Source organism: Stylophora pistillata, chromosome 9, assembly GCF_964205215.1.
Source record: "Stylophora pistillata chromosome 9, jaStyPist1.2, whole genome shotgun sequence".
NCBI classification, from domain to species: Eukaryota; Metazoa; Cnidaria; class Anthozoa; order Scleractinia; family Pocilloporidae; genus Stylophora; species Stylophora pistillata.
In genome coordinates this window covers 5,060,239-5,079,782 of record NC_142527.1, presented here as the reverse complement: position 1 = coordinate 5,079,782, position 19,544 = coordinate 5,060,239, and the positions used below count along the sequence as shown (strand labels likewise).

Here is a 19,544-nt window from a genome sequence, read left to right as displayed (position 1 = left end):
TCTTATGTTTCATACATGAGCCTCTGGCTTGGGCAATCTGGGTAACCATGCCTCACATAAAGACAATAAACTTGATTGATTGATTCTTATTGCTTGTCTGCTGGATAATGTATAGATATCACAGGGAGAAGTTACGTGTTAATCACTTCTGGGAGTTGAAGGGTTAAGTATGAATCTGACTTGTGGAAACTGATTTGTCAATATTGTTGTCATGAAATAGGCTGACAAACAAAAAACATGTAGAATAAGCAGTTGTGATTGGTTAGTGAACTTCTTGTTGTCCTGTTTGGTTCTTTGCAAAGAGATTTCGAATCACTTTTAGCTTTAAAACTAAAATAAAAACGGAAAGTGAATGTTTCAGCATGCCATCAACAGGTAAAGCTCACACAACATCTATCATTCATAATTTGCACAAGTTTCTTCTTGTTTGAAACATAATTTATCTACCTTATCTTACTTATTAACAGAAAAAAATGACTAACATGTCATACAAATTTTTCTATGGTATTGTACAATGTTGTTATTTCCACCAAAAACAACAACACCCCTATGGAGAATTATTTCATTTGGAGAGGAGGTGAGCAATGCTGTGCCACAACCATTATATAAACATAGCAGATAAATGCCATGCAGGTGGTCACAGTCTTAAATGGAATAAATACCTGGCAGTCAGATTTTCACAGAATTTCACTGAAAGGTTCAAGAGTATCAGATGTTTGTTTTGAAATGTCAAGGGGTTCCAAACCCTTTTCTTTTTTTTTTTTTTTTTTTGGTGGAAGAATTTTCTGTTCTTGTGCTTGCTGTAAAATCACTAGGTCATCAACACTTGGAAAATATTTGTGAACAGACTTTGTGGTAAGTACAGGCTTTGAAAATCTGTCGTCTTCCAACCAATTCAATATTTAGAATCACTTGGCATTTCTGAACATACATCGATTAATCTCACTGGGCTTGAAGGAAGTTTTCACTGGGAATGTGGGGAGAAATTCTGAGTGCCAGGCACTGTTTATTTGACACCCTACCTAGCAGTCTGATCAGAATCGTTTTCTAAGTGACATGGAAACACTTTCCATTTCTAAACAAACATCTATTACTCTTTAGAAGTTTGAAAGCAACTTTCGGGGGAAATTCTATGAATATTTCTGACCGCTAACACTTTGTCCATTTAAGTCTGTGCCCAGCACTTAGCCACAGCCTTATGCTAAACATATGCTGTTTTCACCGATACAAGCCATCAGTTGGCATTATCAGTTTAGTTAATTGTTCTAATGAGTGACTGTGAGCTCAAGGAAAGAAGGAGCACAAGATACCTGGCTTGACAATGCAATAACGCTGTGGTCAATAACAAAATGTTTCAGATAACATTCTGAATTACATGCAAGTCTTCTTGGCGAATGACTCAACTGTTTAGCAAGATTCTTGATAAATTCCATATTCATCTCATTTGAGGCTAGATTTTGAAATGTGAAGGTCATTTCTCTAATATGCCTCGCACATAACAACTGGAAAATCCACATTTAATCTTGGATATGGTAAATCAACCAGTCCTTGAGGTAACAGGCGCCGCGTAACTTTCTTCATGAAATACTTTTTCCCTTTCTTATTCGGTTTAACTTCTTCATAAAATTCATGAGCTAGATCCCCATCTTCATCAAAGTACATGGAGCTGTATGAAAGAAAAATACACGATTCTGTGGATTAGCTAGGGATCCTCTTTGAACTTGTCACATGTAAAATATTTCTGTCGCGAAATTTGCGGCTAACCAAAATTGTACCAAAATTGCCTGCTTACAGCTGTTTCGCCGCTTTACGTAGTTACGGAAATTATTCTAATAGTCAGACCGAGTAAGAAGGTAGAAAGTATACGATAAAGTGAGTGTCGACCTCTTGTATAATGCAGAGAAAATCTCGATAAGGAACTTTATGACGCAGAAGACTAACCAAAAGATCACGTCGTGTTCTGGTATCCCTTAATTTACCGATTAATTAAACTAGTTCACTCTTAAATTAGTTTTTTCTTTCAAATACAAAGGAAGCAAGAACGCAATCTAATTTCCAGAGATGAAAATCAAACCTGTAACATTTTTTTTTCTTACACAGTACGACAACTTGACCGGCCTCAGCTACGATATGGAGCTTACTACATTTTAGTTGTGCCAGGTTAACTTGTGACAGATGAAACGCAGTTTTTTTCCGAAAAACGTGCACCTCGCGACGATTTCTAATTTAGTTAATCAAAAATTGCGCAAGGAATTCAAAACACTAGTACGAGGAGAAACAACACGAAATAATACCGATTAAAGTGAAATACATACCTCGTACGTTTCCAAACAAATGGCGTCGCGGCAAGAGACGATCGGCCATTATCAGAGAACGTTTGATTGTCTCCCCCGCAACTCATCATGTACTGTAGCCCTCCATACATGTTAGAAACAACAGATCCCATCCTGCTATCTTGATTGTAAAGAATAAACCGGCGTACTAGCCATTAAAAAGCTATTTGTTTCGACTCGAAAACATCGACGTTTACATTGCCACTTTGACTCGAATAATCATCAAAAGTGGCGGCTGGGGAAGCGAGGAGACTGGGTATAGGTGCATTTCTAGTAGGGCTCCAGTAATTATAACTATTTATGTTACTCACCCTTTTTCGCGGTCCAACCGACTGATACATGAAAGCCCGAAAACGGGTACCGTATTTACTCGAATAAGCGCCGCCCTCGATTAAGTGTCGCCCTCGAATAAGCACCGCAGCACTGATGCGGAGCTTATGCGAGAAATTCTGTATAACCAGGAAAAATACTATAGCTATTTCAAAACAGCATCGGCAATTTATATTCTTTAAATGATTATGTGATCTTCTTTAGTTCTAAGTGACTGTATTACTCTGCTCGGGTTATCATGAAACGCTCGGGGTTTTTTCACCGCATGAATTCCTCTCGTAATTCTATATTTACTATCAGTTTAGCATCAGTTCATAGGGAAATTGATAGATAGAAAGTGTCCCGTTGAATAAAAATATAGAAAAAGTAATTAATTTGTCTGGTACAATTTTTAAATAAGCGCCGCTCTCGAATAAGCGCTGCCCTCGAATAAGCGCCGCAATTGTAGCGCGAAAAATTAAATAAGCGCCGCGGCGCTTATTCGAGTAAATACGGTAGGCCTTTTGGTAGGGTCGATTTTTTGCCGTCTACGCGATCATGGTCTTCGACACTTCCCCTTATCAGTGGAGTTAGGGGGAGAGTAGGGGGCCGGGGGGGAGAATGGAAAGATTAGCGCGGGCTAACAGCGGCTGTCAGCCTGAGATGAAAGAGGGATGGAATGGCATCCCATCCAGGGGAGTAGTAAGACACTTTTTGTCACTTTTCATAGCCTTTCTTGGAAACCCCGGTAATTTGAGCTGCTCGGCGCGAAAAAGTTTATCTTTTTGTAGACAGCACTGACGGTTTTTTAATTTCCACACACTGTCACACTCTCGACTTGTTAATGTGTGTCCTTGAAGTTGAAGTTCATTTATTTATTTGTTTAAGCAGGTTGATTAATTGGCAGCTGTAATGGCTGATGTGGACCTGCTGTCCTAACCCACCCATCCCACCCCAGGGGAGGACATCCATCACACAGTAATCTCGTGTGTGGGAAATTAACGTCTCCTGCCCCAACCCTGCAGGAGACGGGACCTCCATTTATTCGTCCCTATCCGAGAAGACTAGAATATCTAACCATTTCTTGATGTTATAGAAAGGTAGCAAATTCTTCTCAATTATTTTAAGACCTTGAGTGTTGGTCCGGCCGGGGCTCGAACCCTCGACCTCCCGCACTACAGTCCAGCGCTCTATCCATTGAGCTAACCGGGAGGCGGTTAGCTCAATAAAAGTGCCTTAAAAAGTGCCTTAAAAAGTGCCTTAAAAAGTGCCTTAAAAAGTGCCTTAAAAAGTGCCTTAAAAAGTGCCTTAAAAAGTGCCTTAAAAAGTGCCTTAAAAAGTGCCTTAAAAAGTGCCAAGAAACTCCACCTTTATAAATTACCAGATAAGTCATTTTTAAAAAGCAAGGTGACTTGCTTCCAATCTTTTCGTTGCTTTTTGCACCGGAAGTTATATCCATTCCTCCCTTTAGTTTTGACGGATTCTAAGCGGATAATCTTGATTTACATATCACAGAGGTGTTGAAACTTTCCGCCAAAAAAACCTGGCCGCGTGTTTTGTTGATCTCAGTATGATAAAGGTCATCTTACATCATAAAGCATTCCAGAGGCTTTGGACAATCACTGAAGCGCGCTTGTTCACAACCGATCATACGCATTTTAGCCCGTCGTAGTGATTTCCTTCTTCGATTCAGGATAGAAGTTTGATAAAGAGGACCCAAAGAGGACCCAGTGTATTTGTAAGTATTGTTTCCTTAACTCTGTTTAAATGTATCTGATGAACCTATGATGGCGAACGAGATTGGCTCGTCTGTCAGCCAGGCATGGATCATGCTCGCAACGGACAGAAAAGTTTAATTAACACAAATGATAATACTATCTTTCAAAACACTTTCATGCGCGGATAAATAACAAATCATTGTGATTTACAATTCTCCAGCCGTTTTTAGTCAGATAATGTTAAATGAGAAGATAATTCGACATCATGTTAGCGCTCTTATTCGTGTCGATGACAGACCTTTCGCCAATTGAAATATCTTGTTTATACAGATAAGAGGACTTGAGTCGATTTGGTTCATTAGGCAGCGCCGAAAAGTTTGAGCACGAAAATCCAATTTTCTGCAAAATGTTATTGAGATGAATGGTTCACTCTTATTTCAAATCATGCACGTAAATTACGAAGTAAGAACTCGTTCTGCGATGCAGAAAAAGTTTCGTGCGGGGGAGGGTCTCTCCGGTGTAGTTTGATAGCAACAGCCTGAAAACAAGGGAAGGTTTAGCTCGCCGAATTTTACGCACGTTTTTAAGGTAGAGAGTTGGGCTGGGGGATGGGAATAAAACAGCTTCAGCACGAGGGAAGAAGGGAAAGGTGGGGGCGTCTTCATGTGGTTTATGACTAGCTGAACTGAGAACCCTGAAGTTTCTACAAGAAAATAAAATCGAGGCCTTTAATCCTGCTTCAGCTTGATGAGCGGAATGTGATTGTTTCCTCATGTGGGGCTTTTCTTGCTTTAAACATGAAGAAGTATTCGGAAAGACAAGCTTTCTTTTAAGAGAGAAGTTTCTTCAACGACTCAAAGGTCTAATTTTCCGCACTCTCGCACACTATGAATAATTATATTTTTAGCGCGAACTGCATGAAATTATAGTAGGAACAAAGCACGTTCCATCAAGTTTATAAACATAGTAAGCGTGCCAATTTAATATGCAAAGACATGTTGCAACTGTGACATAAATTAAAGAGGTTGAGAATAACGTTTACGATCTTCTTAGAAACGTTTGGAAGAGGAAGAGCCTCTTCCTGCTGCCAACTTTTCTAGGAAAATCGAAGGGAACTCTGCTCGCAGGGTAATGGCAAACAGGAAAAGGTCGTCTTATTCCCGTCTTCTTTCAGCCTCTTTTCGCACTTGAATTAATTTTTTGCACGAGCTGAGTACAAGAAATTTTGTTGCGCATTTCGGTTATTCTTTTGGGTTATTTTTGGATTATAAGAAGAGCGAATGAAATCAGAATTTGTTTTTATTACCGTTGGCTGTTGTAGCTCACGTCATGTTTGAACCCATTTCATGTTTTGGCCATACATCGGAAGTTCTTCTTCCATCTAACTAACAACATCACAGGAAGTACATTGGACAAGGGGCGTCAAAATCGGTAAAAAAAGATTGATCCTGGTTCGTGAAAGCGAGAAATTGGTGTCTTTTACTGCTTGTTCTTGTATCTCGATCCTGATCCAGAAAATTCAGGAGGGGAGAAACTTTTTTTTTTGGCAGAACGCAACCTCACTCTTCACCCATAACATCTTAATATTCTTGGAATTCTTCGATGATTCAAAAGAAAGACCTTTGTCTATAAAATAATCTTAGGCGGGGGTGAGGGGTGTAGAGAAATATGGGGGTCCCTTATGAAACCGCCCAAGCGCATCTGTGCAGCTAAAATCTGAAGACCTCTTGGAAAGAGATTTATGTTAGCGTATATTTTGGGCTACAAAATTCATTATAAACGACTCCGAGAGAAGTTGGGCTAATATCAGTGATGAAAGACGTGCAACTCGAAACTTTTGATGATTTCTTGGCACTTCTGCCAAAACATTCTCACATGTTCCTTTTTATTGTCTCCTCAGGTTTCAGTCCGCACGTAGGCTTCCAATTACAACTCAAGCTGTTCCACTTTTTACCGCATCATAATAACAGGAACTACAAAACCGGACGTTCTCATAAATTGTCGTTAATTCTGTGGCTTCTTGGTTTCAGCCCAAACATCACGACGTGTCGGTCACCATCGTAAATCACAGCGAGGGAAACGAGATAAAATATCACCAGTGAACATGTTTGGGTTTAGTAGATGTTTCTTGATCTTACATTTGACCTGGGCTCTGATAAACCTGGCTGGAATAAGCTCAGCTTCGAGCAGTAAGTTTTTACAAAATTACTCTGTCCCTATCTAGGGTGAAAGCGACTATTTATCACTAGCTTGTTAAGATAATGTGTTTCGTGATTGCTAAAGAAAGCCGAAACTAAATGAAAGATTTAACATTCCCAATCGGATTTACCTCAGAGATCGCTGGAATATTTATTTGTGAGTTTCATCATGACCTTTCGCTCTAAGTGGTTTTTGATATTGCTTCAGTTCGTTTAAGCTTGTTGCAGTTAGTTTTTGGCATGTTTCCTCTCACTTTCATTTGAATTTTAGAAAACACAATACTTTTTCAGTTGTCCAACAATAGATAAACCACAATTATTTCAGATACTTCACAACAGATCAGTGTTGCTGACTAAGTCTTGTATACCCGACGTTGTTGATAATCATAAATGACGGGTGTATTGCATAGAGCGTAGAATTCTCACAAATTGTTGCCTAAAAAGACGAGAAAAAAGAGAGAAAAAGGCGTCGAACTATGTGACTGATTACAAATATATTATTTTTTGCTTAGATAACAAAAGCTTCCCCTCCCTTCAAAATACTCTAACCAATTTCCAACTTGATCATAAGTACCATGATGCGGCTTTCTGTTCAGGACTTCTCCCTCGAGAACTGGTTTGTACTCGTCAACTGGTCGATACAAGGAACATATTGTCAGCATGTAGTTCCCATTGGCATGTTTTGAAACTGGACTAATTTATCAAATTGTGTTATCGCTGAGGTTCGAAGTTATTTGACCTTACTGTATTAATTTATGTGTCCTGTCCTCTCATCGACTTCCTAGAGCGCTGCCCATAAACATATTGCGCTAACGAAAAGCAAGAGAGACTCTTATTTTTTTTTCAGTCTGTTATGTGCAAAAGTGAACCAATTCCTTGCCAACGTAATTAGCCTTTTAAGAAATAAGTTATTTGTAAAGTGAATTAAGAGAAAATCATACATTGATTGGCGTTATTTACTTTTGTAGTTCATTTACAACAATTGATATGCTATTGATCGACTTTGTAATTAGCTTAAAGACTTATTTAGGGTTAAAAGCACAATATATATTTGCTTAAAATTGTACTCACAAAAAATGAGAGGAAAGCTCATACTTCATTTCGGTTAAATTTTAGCTGTCAAATCGAAAAAAAATTGAAAGAAGTGGTCTTAATAAGGATGTACTGAGGCAACTAAAAAGGATTTTTTTGGCTAAAAGGCTGTTGTTATCTGCTCAAGAACATGTAGATACTTGTAAAACCTTGCCTATAGCTAAATCCGTTCGAGAATATCGAAAGAAGGAATCTATATTCATGTAATCACAAATTATCAAGTTCATCCGTGTATGATCTTTAAGAAAGCTGGATTTTCTTTCAAATCACTTCTTTTACTTTCAATTAATCAGTTTATTTTTAAACCGTCCTCTGATATCTTTGTAAAGCACTTTTCATTAGAGATACGATCACGAGGCAAAAAGAGAGGAAGTCTCGAGACGTCGACGGAAGAAAAGCTAAGCTTACAATGGATAAAATCGCCTTTTCTTAAGAGGATTGCTAATAGGCATTAACAAGGAATTGCCATTCCTTTATGGGCGCGATGTGCCCGCAGTCAGGACTGTATTTTAGTTTTAAAAGAACAGTCAGTGATTGAGTTAAACTAAAGTCATTACAACAACCAATCGAATCAGAGTAAAATATCGCAAGGGGCTGATGGGAACTCAAAGTAAACCGCAAGCAAAATGTCTGAAGCACGGGAAAAACGCGCGAGTGACATAGTCACAATTTAACGGCCATCTGATTGGTCGGAAGAGTGGCGCCAGATTTCTAAACTTGTCGAATAACGAAGTTAATAAAAACCAGGGCAGTCCTGGGTTACAGTCGATTATTGGAAATTTTTTTTAAACTTACCAAGTCGCTATCGATCAGAATTGCTTGACATAATTTCTCAGAGCAAGTCGTGAACAACAAACAAATCAAAGGTACGAAATTCGCATGGATGTAAGCAGCAACTTATGAAGTGAGGATTACGTGCGTCTACAGATGCTAAGTCGAGTATTTAAGTCCTAAATTCTTCAGAGTATAATCTTATATCCCCAGTAAAGAAATTAGGCAGCGAATAACGAAATACTCAGAAAGTGTATTGTCCCCTTTGACACGGTACAATGGAAAAAAGCTGATGCTACTTCTAAGTCAAATACTTCAGCAAATAAATATTACACGCGCTCTCATTTTTAAAAGAAAACTGTCTTTTATTACAACGGTAAATGCGTGTAAAGCTGAGGCGTATCACAATCTCATTAGGGCAGCAACATACTTCACTTTCAGTCGGTTTACTGACGATAAAACACAAAAACTTTTCTACTATTTTTCACCATCTTACCGGGGTGTTTTCGATGGTAAACCGACACAATGTGAGTACGGTTTTGGCTTAAACAAACCAACTTGATCATTTTGATCATTCGTCGCGGTAGATCCATAATCAAATTGGCATAATTATATTGCTAGAAGGAACATAAACGTAAAGTCTTGTACGTTATTGCGCCTGAGAAGCATTTTTTTTTTAATAAATCATCCTCGTTTGTCTTGCACACAAGATTGTCTAAAGCGTTGACCTTTAAAGAGGATGGTACTAATTTCACGATCTAAGAAAATTTTTTTTTATTAGCTCCAGGTCAACCAACAGACCTTCACGTTTCACGTGTTCATGACCTTTCGATCACGCTGCAATGGACAAGACCGCTGACGACCGCAGGCACAATAGACAACTCCACACTGTCCTATACTGTATCATATAGAGCTGTTGGAGATATTTCCGGGAACCGGAAGATCGTACCAGCAGAGAATGCTCAGCTTGATTTAGTTTTTAAGAAGCAGTATAGAATTCATGTACAGGCCTTTCACAGGAAGGATCACCAAGTCAAAAGCGATTGGACCAGTTTGCTTGTTGACACAAACAACTTAGGTAAGTTTTCCAAGGGCGTGGTTAATGAAGAGGGGTTATAGGGCGCTTTTGACCTCCCTTTTAAGAAGAAAAAATGACAATTTACTATGACAGAAGTAACAACCAAAAATGACCCAAGTACCAGTAAGACGGGGACACCTCCCCCAATTAGAAAACACTTTCCTCCCCTTCACTTCGGTTATAATAAACAAACAACAACAACAACAACAAACAATAACAATAACAAAGAAAAAAATCTGATATGCCCATAAATACAAGAAGCCCATCCATTTTGACCCATGAGCAGGTTTTGTGATTGAAAAGGTCACGTGACACACGCATGGAAAGGTTTCTACGTAAAAGATAAATATCAAAGCGACCTTTAGCTTACACCTGTGAAACGTTGTAAATCTTTCCATCTCTACAGTTCCAGCGAAACCCACCAATTTGATGACTAATAGCTGGTTATTAGGATTCAAATACCAGGTAACATTAACGTGGGACAAGCCGACAACAACTACGAGTGGGATTACGGATTCTTCTACAATAAAATATCAAATCAGCTACAAGGACCTCAAAGACAGTGCCAACAGGCAAAGTCAAAGTTCTACAGAGAGATATCGTCTACGCAGTCTTGCTGCGGTCTCAAGATATCAGATAAAAGTCAGGGCTGTGAAGACCTTAGAACCAGAAATGATTGGCGACTGGTCAGACTCCATAATCCTGCAAACAAATGAATCAAGTAGGTCGACGCACACATGCGTAAACTTCAGTCACTTTCGAAATTTGCACGAAAATTACCTCCCACATCGTAAATGTTAAAATAAGCAAAACCAACAAACTGGCCTTAAACAACCCTCCACTCTGTTCGCGGTGCGAACACAAATATCTTGGGCGTATTTCAAAAAGTTTGGTTAACGCACATCAGCGCCATCCTAAATGCAAGCATTCTAATGCCATTATTATGGGATCTTTCCTATTCTAGGACCGAGCCAACCACCAAGAAATGTTCAAGCCGTTTCTAATACATCTTCCTCGATAACGGTCTCATGGGGTTCAATCCCTGAGAATGGTCAAAATGGCGTCATTTTGGGCTTTGTCGTATTTTACTGTGAACAGACTGCTTGTGAATCGAGTAGCTGGTCCAGATACGATGCAAAACTAGTCTATTCCCACGAACTACGAGGTCTTGTGAGCGGAAAGCAATATTCTGTCAGAGTAGCGGGATATACGATGATTGGTTCAGGAATAAAGTCTCGACCGATTAAAAGGGTTGTTACCGGAGGCTCATCCACCGCAACTACACGTAAAACTGCTCCACAAAAGTCAACCACAAGTGAGTATTGTTTCAACACTCAAACACAGCGGTCAAACTTGGCTAGGTGACGCGTCAAAACCAAGTTGTCTTACAAACAACCACACGAGAAAGTAAGTCGCGGTGTTAGAAAACCGCGCAACTTTTTAAACTTTTTAAACCTCAAATAGAAAATGGTAAATCAGCAGGAAACCAGTTTTTGTGTATGAAAAGTCTCAAGTTTGTTTTTCTTTTCCCTACTTTTGGTTCCTTTTATAGATCACATAGACGCATAGATCATTTTCTTTTTGCATGTTTATCGTGACAGTGGTTGTGTCTTCTACTTTCCTTTGTAAGTTCCAGGTTTGGGCGAGAAATTGGCGCGCGGCTGATCAAAATTGATCCTCTTGCGCATGCCCTACGTTCGACCGCTGTGTTCATCACTTGTTACTACTTAAGAAGAGAAAAATAGCTCTTCGATGAAATCCTGTAATCTTCATTAAATATGGAAGAGACTAGCATTAGTGAAGCATTTATAGACAGAAAGAAAAGTGTGAGAGCAATTACGCAAATGAGAAAAGAGTAAGAAGACGTTATTTTTTCAGCAAAAATTTTCGCACGCTTGGAGTCTGTTTTGGTGCTTTAAAAAGTGTTCATCCTCTTCTGAATAAATAGCATCTAGAAAATTTAACACTACAGTCTGCACTTCTACACGATTGCAAAAATTCTCACGTAAGTTCGTTGACGAACACGATAGAAGACCAACAGTGTCCTAAGAAAGAGGCACGAATGTAATCTGTGATCTGATGTAACCCACAGTTGCCCCAGAAACGACGCGAAGTACGCCGATCACGTCTACCAAAAATGTGACTGTACATATGGAAACAGTGGGAGAGGTTACAACAGAAAGCTTAACGACAACTGGTGAGTTATGCCTTATACAGGTGTAAGAGTTGTTTGAAAACGTCAGAGATTTTTGAGAATTTCTACTTACAGAAAGTGACCTCTCCTCTAGGTGCTCTCCTGTTTTAGCTTTGACTTGCCAAGTGTCGTAAGAGAGAGGTACAAATGTAAAACTGTGATCTATTATAACCCACAGTTGCAACAAAAATGACGCAAAGAACCCCGACCAAGTTTACCAAAACAGTGAATGTGCATGTGGAAACAGTAACAAGTGTTCCAAAAGAAAGCCTAACAATTGTTGAGTTATGCCCTATACACCGTGACGTAGAGCTGTTATTTGAGAATGTAATAGATTCGTAAGAATTCGTACTTACAGAAAGCGACCTTCCCTTCAGGAGCTCTCTCGTTTTAGCTTTGACTCGCCTCCAGCTGAGTTGCTTTCATTAAGCGGGCGGTAAGAAAACGTTAAAAGTAGAATGGGAGCGAGTAAGATTTTTGTGGGTCTTTTCAGATAAGAGAGGTGGAATTATTGTCTTGACGACGTCACTTAGTCCACAAACCATTTAGGAGACTAAGTAAAGAGTGAAAATGATTGTAGGCCTTCTTTTCCTACATTTTTAAAATAACAACAACAACAACAAAATCAACACAACTAACCAATTTTGGTATGGACTAAACTGTACATCTCTATCCTAGTTGTTTTTCCCACCGAGCCAAAGAAAACCAAACCGACATTTCCAAGGAGTGTAGCAACTCTTCAACCAACAGTTTCCTCAGAGAAGGTAACAGCAAGAGATCCATCTGGGCCGTTTACACCAGTGGTTGCTAAGATGGATCAAGGTATGTTTGTGTAAGGTGGGGGGGGGGGGCAGTTTTGTCTTAGCTACCATGTGACAGATTATGCTGCAGATCGTTTCCAATTTGTGAGTTGTCAATTTAGAGCAACTTTCAATTTGGTGTCGAAAGTGATCCGGGATTGCTTCGCTCTGTGATTGGTCCAGAAAACTTGCGGCATCCTCTCAACCAATCAAATGTAAAAGAAATTTAATCGTTACTCGGTCACCCGCGTTTTCCCGCGCTTTAGGCAGTTTGCTTTTTCTCTTTGGCTGATAAGGGCATTTTCCTTTCTTCTGCTTAGTTTGGTTTTGGTTTCTAAGTTGGAGAACTGATCGAAGTCAATCTATTTTAATTTGCATGTCTACCTCAAAGTTCACTGTTCGATATTAAAACAAATTTCATATGAATAGAAAATAACTCATACAGTTTCCACTGCTTAATTTTCAGCCAACGAGACAGCTAAGGACAACATGCTGAACAAAATTCTCATAATCGGTGCGCCTGTAGGAGGCGCTTTTCTCCTGGTCATCATATTCGTAATTTTCGTCGCGTTTGCGCGGAAACGTTCCCGCAAAAGACGACAACTGCTTCAAAATGGCAGCATGCCAAAGAGGTCAAGAGATATGGTTACAAGAGGAGCGTATAGCGTCCGATATGAACCCCCTTCTGCGGCATCCACCGTACGTGGAGACTCCATGACCGAGGGGTTGTTACCTGCTGAAGACGAACCAGATCAACCTGAAATTCTTGTAGAGGAACTAAATGGAACATTACCGAGCGCCGCGATGGAAGATATCCCTATGATGGCTTCCGGTTATTCAGACAAATGCGATCTTTTGCGAGTTGATTTGAATTTAGAGCAGAGTAAACTCGACGAGGGGTCTTCTGCGGGATTGTACGACAGTATTGGGTCCCTTAGTAAAGTTGGATGCGCGCCCGATGACGGGAAAAGTGACAGTGAAGAACGTTACGTCACGCAAGATCAAATCAACGCTGCACGTGAAGCCACGCGCGAGAAGTCTCAGGCCCAGGCTTCTCCGGACGAAGGTCATTACAAAATACCCAGAGAAGTAGCTGCGATGGATGACTTCTATAAAAGACCCAAGGATCTCTCTGATGGCAGTACGTACGTGAATATGAATCTACCGCCCGCAGAAAACTTATATGAGACCCTCGAGCCGAAGGAGCCAGTTTACGAGAATACAAAACCTTCGCCTAACGGCGAGGAGCATGCAGATACGGAGGGTGGAGTAGGACTCAATCTTTTGTAAAAAGAAGAGAAAAAATTTTGTAACGCAGAAGGAAGTTTCTTTTGGACGATTGTGTTAAAATCGTTAGAGGCCTTGACGGGTAACTTAGAGGGGCACTGAAGCACGCTGAATTTTTTTTCCGTATTATGACAAGTTAGGTTAAAAAATTGGCCCATTCAGGTTTCAGAAATACGTGGGGAGAAAACGGGCGTGCGACCTCGTTTCGATAAGTTTTAGTTCAGCACCTGATTGGTCGTGGGTGTCTTGAGTTTCCTGGATCACACACAGAACGAAGTCAGGCAAAACAAAACGGATGCAGTCCCGAATAATCCGCGAATACTATCGAAATACAATCTAAAGTTGCGTCAGAAGGAAGTACGTCAGCAGGATTCATACGAGTGATTAATGTCAGAAAAAGCGTCAGGTGCGCTGTACTCCCGCTTCTACACTCTTCTGCAACTCTTGCCCATTTTATCTAGTTAGTTAGCCAACAAAAGTGTTCTTACGGTTTCGCGGAGTTTCCATTAGTAAAGACAGCTATTTTTCAGGTCGCACAAAAGTTTCTTGAACGCATTGACTCTTTGATAAAGGGGTGGAAAATTTAATATACTTTTTCACCCCCCCTCCCCAATTTTTCCCCAACCATATCTCCTCCTCCCCATTTTTTCCTATTTTTTGCATACCATCCATCAAGTCGTTATCTTTCAGCCAGTGTAAAGACTTGCCGAATTTGACTTCGCTTTGATCGGGCAATATCTGCGAGGCTTCGTCTTCGTTTTAAGACCGGTAACAGTAATAGTAATATTGTGAATGGATGGGGAGGGGAGGTGGGGTTGGGTTGTGTACAAAATTACATGGAAGTAGCATAAAAACGAGGGTTTTTTTGGAGAAAAAATGGATTTTTTATACATAGTAGATTTTTATTGAACTTTTTAAATGATGTATCACTAAATCAAGATGTAAATAGCATTAAAATCCTAATAAATAACTGCTGACTTCAATTTTTAGTTTCACATAAGAGAAACTTGCTCCCTTTTAGGGCTTTAATATTGCTTAGAGGCAGGGAATATTAGTTACTAGAAACACCATCAAAATATGTTTATATGTGTATAAACATGTGAGTTAAAATTAAAATAGAAGGCTTGAAGAAGCTTAAATTATATCAAATTTTTTTGGAGGAAAATTTTTTCAACTACATGAAAGATTGAAGAACTTTACCCCCAAAAAACTTTCATAAGTCACAAATTTTCTTCAATTTTCTTCATTATTTTTATCATGCATCAACCCTATCTTATCCTTGTTTTGTGATCAACAAAATGCTCTTTGCTTGTTGCTCAATCTAGAACCCAATCTCCTTTTGGTCAGGTGATTTAATCCACAGCTCTTGTAGACAATAAATTAAGTTTCATGAGGCACATTCATTTAATTTAATTTAATCGCTTCGCCAACCGGCAGAGACACCGCAACAGCTTGCGCCAATTACTGCGGACCCAATAAACACACCCATCCCACCCCAGGAGAGGACATCCATCACACAGTAATCTCGTGTGTGGGAAATTAACGTCTCCTACCCCAACCCTGCAGGAGACGGGACCTCCATTTATTCATCCCTATCCGAGAAGACTACAATATCTAACCATTTCTTGATGTTATAGAAAGGCAGCAAATTCTTCTCAATTATTTTAAGACCCTGAGTGTTGGTCCGGCCAGGGCTCGAACTCTCTGACCTCCCGCACAACAGTCCAGCGCTCTATCCATTGAGCTAACCGGGAGGCAGTTAATTGTCAATAAAACTGTGTGGCTGACACACATAAACACACACACACACACACTCAAACAGCCCTCATTTTACTAATCATCTGTTTGCTAAATCCAAAAGTATTGATTATAAGTTACATATTAATAAGCTGAATTGTACACCCATTTTGATGACATCACCATTAATTACATTCGTTTTGCTTTTCTTTGTATAAAAAATAAATATATTCCACATTGCTATTGGTCTGTACAGCAATAGATCATAGAAGACACCGAAATGTGGAAAGAATAGAACTGATATACTCGGCTGTCTCACATTTCACTTTTTTGTTCTCAATACATTTTAATGTCATCTTTGTTCAATTACTGAACCAAAGCATGGCAATGTGGAATATATTTGTTAAGTAGAGACAGTATACTATGTCTTCAGTGAGTTTAACAGTTCACCCCCCCCCTCCAAAAAAAAATGGATAAGATTACCTCTACGGCAAAATACAAGTTATCATTTGTTGTTTTCTACAGTTTCAGAACATTTTTCCCAAAATGGATGTCTCCAACAGTCTGTGAGCTTCTTACACACAACTCTGTTTTCTTGCCCTGTTGAGCCACTGCTCATCAATGCTCTCTCCAGATAGTAAAGTTCACTGATCCCATAAGTAGCTAAGTACTGCGGCAAGTTTTTGAACCAGAAACCAACATCACCTGTTCCATGTGAATCATCTGATACAGTCAATTTAGCCCCAGATGTCACTAAATGCTATGAGGAAAACAGGAAGATTGCATAAATTCTTAGTAAGGGAGGCTTTTTGATGCAGTGGCCAATAGAAAAAATAAGAGAAATGGCAACTGATAACCTGTCAGTAGCTTGTCTGTTATATGTCAGTGGCCTGTTGTTTTGCTGTAGGTTGAAAATTGGGCAAAAGTAGAGAGGAGCTGTTCTTCACAATACATACATACATAGGTTAATTGACCACTCCCCATAGGGGCTTTTCAGGGTGAACACCCACCCATCCCACCCAGGGGAGGACATCCACCCCACAGTAATCTCATGTGTGGGAAATTAACGTCTCCTACCCCTAACCCTGCAGGAGACGGGCCTACAGTTTATTCCTCCTTATCCAAGAAGACTAGAATATCTATCCATTTCTTGATTATAGAAAGGTAGCAAATTCTCCTCACTTATTTTAAGACCATGAGTATTGGTCCGGCCAGGGCTCGAACCCTCAACCTCCCACACAACACAATCCGGAGCTCTAACCAATTGAGCTAACCGGGAGGCCGTAACTTACAATACAAGTTGAGATCAAAATGAGTAAAGCTAGTCTGCAATGTTGATATGTGTCTATAGATAGAATAGATTCATCTCCAAGAGAACAGAAGGCTTGAAGGGTTTGTGTCATATGTGGTTCATGCAAAGTTTGTGTCCATGCAAAGTTTGTGTCCTTGCATTTTTGGAGTTTTTTATAAGGAATTATTTATTGAAGATTAAATAAAAATATTAAAAAATGTGTTAGTAACATTACATAAGTGGGTGTAATTCAAGTTTTGAGAGTCAAGTTAGTCCTTTATCAGAGGTAACTTTATTACTTTTGTAATCAGTTGTAAATGATTTTTGTATTGTAAGTGGAGTTGGTATAGCAAGTAGTGTTAGCATTACAAATAATGTGTGGTGAACTGGGATCAATTCCTGATTGGGCCACATTTTAACTCATTTCAGTACTTGTAAGATTTCTCTTCTTTAGTTCTTGTAAAGTAAGAATAAATAAAGAGAAAAATAATGTTTCTATCCCACACCCATATTTCTGCCCCACATTCACAAACCGTCAGGGCAAATGGCTTTTACATGCATGACACAACACTATATTACATTTGAATATGTGTGCTACAACAAGAAAAAGTGATGGCAAAATGCAATTAGGGAATGCACTTGTACAATGGCCAGACAAAGAGGATGAAAAGATAGTCTCTTTGAGTGATTTCTTTTCCACTTAAAATGTCATCATTAGGTTGTGTGCAAACCAAGTTTCTATAATTTTATTTTTTATACATTTTCTAGCCATTGTCAGTGAGGTATACACTATTTAACAGATAGATTCCATGTCCCCATGCATCTGTTCAGTAATAAATAACACACAAATTCAAATTAAATCAAGAACAAACAAGGGACACACAAGGTGGAACCAAGTGTGTCACTGATCTCCTTTTGGCATTTTGAAATTATCTGTGATCTGCAGAGTATTCCTGTACAGACCCAGTAGCAACATAGAAATCTATTTGCTTTATTTGATAGCAAAAGTAAAAGGTTGTTTTCTTTATTCTGGTCTCTTATCGGCTTGATATTATGTAGATATTGTGGAGGGAAATTCTGTCTTGAACACTCATGGGAGTTTAAAGGTTAAGGCAGTAGTATTAAATTTCTGTTTTGCTTTCCTTTTCTCACCTCAATAATTCTTGGATGTGGGTATGGACATTTAAGATTCTTTGTTGGTGATGCACCACTGCAATTGATCTCAAACAGAGCTCCATAAGATATCCCCAGTTGTACATTCCTAACAATCTTTTCCCATAGGATATCTGTAAACTCAACCTCAGGTCGATATTTCCTGATAACATCAAAGTGGCCGATAACCTCAGGTTTTAATTTCTTTATCAGCTGATACTGATGATCAAAGTACTTCAACATTACTTCTTCGGTTCCCCCAGCAAGTTTCTCAGCTTTATCAAACAGTTCGTCGCTGAAGTCTATAGGAATTCCATCTACATGATGCACTGATCCAACAATATAGTCCAATTCATGTTGTTTTTTTAATGTTCTTATCTGATCAAAACTTTCCTCTCTAATAACCTCAGTTTCAAAGCCAATAATGAGATGAATCTTGTCTTTGTACTTTGCTTGAAGACGTCTGGCCTCCTTAACAAAGTCTTCAAAGATGTTCTGGAGATCAGCGGGTGTCAACTTTTCCTAAAACAAAAAATGACGAGAACCTTGCGATAGACTGGCACCCCATCCAGGGGGGAGTACCCCTAGTCGCTTCATGCTAAGGAAACTGAGCAAAGACTTCACCTTTTTTCACATTGCATCCATGTTTGCTTTTTCAACAGCACAGTAGGGAATAAAACATTTTATAAGGATGGCCTTATATTATTTCATCTCTTTTAAGGAAACTCAATGAAAGGGAAACGATCTTTGCTTCCAACTGAGAAAAACAAGCAGTTAACCTTTATTATGTGCGATTTCTGTCAAACTAAAACCTTTATTAGGGAGAATTTTTTCGAATCCTGAGAACGTCCCTTTAGGAAAGTTTCTCGTAGAACATTAACATGTGGCTTCTGAGAGAGCTGATTTCAAAGATTGCCCCAGTCATCGTGAACCCCTGATATTATTTATTCGATCTCTAAATCGTAAGTTACGTACAATTCGATAAAACGAAAGAGCAGACCTTTTTATGTTTCACGTTTCTTGCGTTTCAGAGCTATTTAAATTCTCGACAAAAGCTTCTCTACACAGTACAGAAGCTTTACTCACCTCCGTTTCTTCATCGTATAGATCTTCGGTTTCATATCTTGGCATGTGTTCAGAAAGGCCATAGTGAGTGAAACCAACTTCGACTGCTCTTTGAACAACTTCTTCTAAAGTAGAGAAAGCGTGCTTACAGAACTGCCCACTGTGACTATGCAAAGAAAACGGCATTTTAAATTTGTCACGAAAGTCACAATTCGAGAAGAATCACGGTCTCTGCCAAAGTAAAACTTAAGACATTTTCCGCCATAACTTAACTTTTCGTCATTTTTTATTGTCACGCATAGCTGAGCCTGTGATTTGTCAGCGGAAAGCTAATGAGAACCGGAAGTGAGATGTGAATTTCACGCAGTATTGTTCCGTTGAGCTGTAAACATTGTCAGAAATGCGTCCAATTACAATGATGGGTTTGGTAGAGCATCTGTCATTTTCAACCGCGATCAGCCAACAAAAGCGCTTTTTTCACGCAAGCATAAGCGCGTATCAGGTACATGTAGCGCTGAA

At 39.3% G+C, this 19,544-nt stretch overlaps 3 protein-coding genes across 4 annotated transcripts; 1 reads left to right on the top strand and 2 right to left on the bottom strand.

The window, feature by feature from the left end:
• Positions 1-71: 71 nt before the first annotated feature.
• On the bottom strand, positions 72-2,572 carry LOC111338469 (tumor suppressor candidate 2). Its single transcript, XM_022944983.2, has 2 exons — positions 2,316-2,572; positions 72-1,666 (listed from the first exon to the last, which is right to left on the bottom strand). Exons 1-2 carry the CDS (start codon positions 2,444-2,446, stop codon positions 1,480-1,482), a joined length of 318 nt encoding a protein of 105 aa, XP_022800718.1. The 5' UTR covers positions 2,447-2,572; the 3' UTR covers positions 72-1,479.
• Positions 2,573-4,206: 1,634 nt separating this feature from the next.
• Positions 4,207-14,763, top strand: LOC111338452 (uncharacterized). 2 transcript variants are annotated; one of them, XM_088733160.1, is made up of 8 exons: positions 4,207-4,380; positions 6,391-6,549; positions 9,203-9,499; positions 9,906-10,220; positions 10,464-10,814; positions 11,592-11,696; positions 12,372-12,515; positions 12,960-14,763. In XM_088733160.1, exons 2-8 carry the CDS (start codon positions 6,465-6,467, stop codon positions 13,781-13,783), a joined length of 2,121 nt encoding a protein of 706 aa, XP_088589286.1. In that variant the 5' UTR covers positions 4,207-4,380; positions 6,391-6,464; the 3' UTR covers positions 13,784-14,763. The 2 variants fall into 2 exon arrangements, with proteins under 2 accessions (XP_088589286.1, XP_022800690.1); XM_022944955.2 differs by having other exon boundaries at positions 4,208-4,380; positions 6,261-6,549.
• On the bottom strand, positions 14,662-19,315 carry LOC111338451 (uncharacterized). The gene is made up of 3 exons (XM_022944954.2): positions 19,047-19,315; positions 17,961-18,482; positions 14,662-16,277 (listed from the first exon to the last, which is right to left on the bottom strand). The coding sequence occupies exons 1-3, from the start codon at positions 19,209-19,211 to the stop codon at positions 16,023-16,025; spliced, it is 942 nt and encodes a 313-aa protein (XP_022800689.1). The 5' UTR covers positions 19,212-19,315; the 3' UTR covers positions 14,662-16,022.
• Between the last annotated feature and the right edge of the window lie 229 nt (positions 19,316-19,544).

Coding starts and splice junctions, on each gene's coding strand:
- LOC111338469 (XM_022944983.2), bottom strand. CDS start 2,446: ATGGGATCTGTTGTTTCTAACATGTATGGAGGGCTACAGTACATGATG. Junction 1,667..2,315: donor TTTGTTTGGAAACGTACGAG/GTATGTATTTCA, acceptor TCTTTCATACAG/CTCCATGTACTTTGATGAAG.
- LOC111338452 (XM_088733160.1), top strand. CDS start 6,465: ATGTTTGGGTTTAGTAGATGTTTCTTGATCTTACATTTGACCTGGGCT. Junction 9,500..9,905: donor TGTTGACACAAACAACTTAG/GTAAGTTTTCCA, acceptor CCATCTCTACAG/TTCCAGCGAAACCCACCAAT. Junction 10,815..11,591: donor TCCACAAAAGTCAACCACAA/GTGAGTATTGTT, acceptor TGTAACCCACAG/TTGCCCCAGAAACGACGCGA.
- LOC111338451 (XM_022944954.2), bottom strand. CDS start 19,211: ATGCCGTTTTCTTTGCATAGTCACAGTGGGCAGTTCTGTAAGCACGCT. Junction 18,483..19,046: donor TATACGATGAAGAAACGGAG/GTGAGTAAAGCT, acceptor TTTTTGTTTTAG/GAAAAGTTGACACCCGCTGA. Junction 16,278..17,960: donor CACATCCAAGAATTATTGAG/GTGAGAAAAGGA, acceptor TTTTCCTCATAG/CATTTAGTGACATCTGGGGC.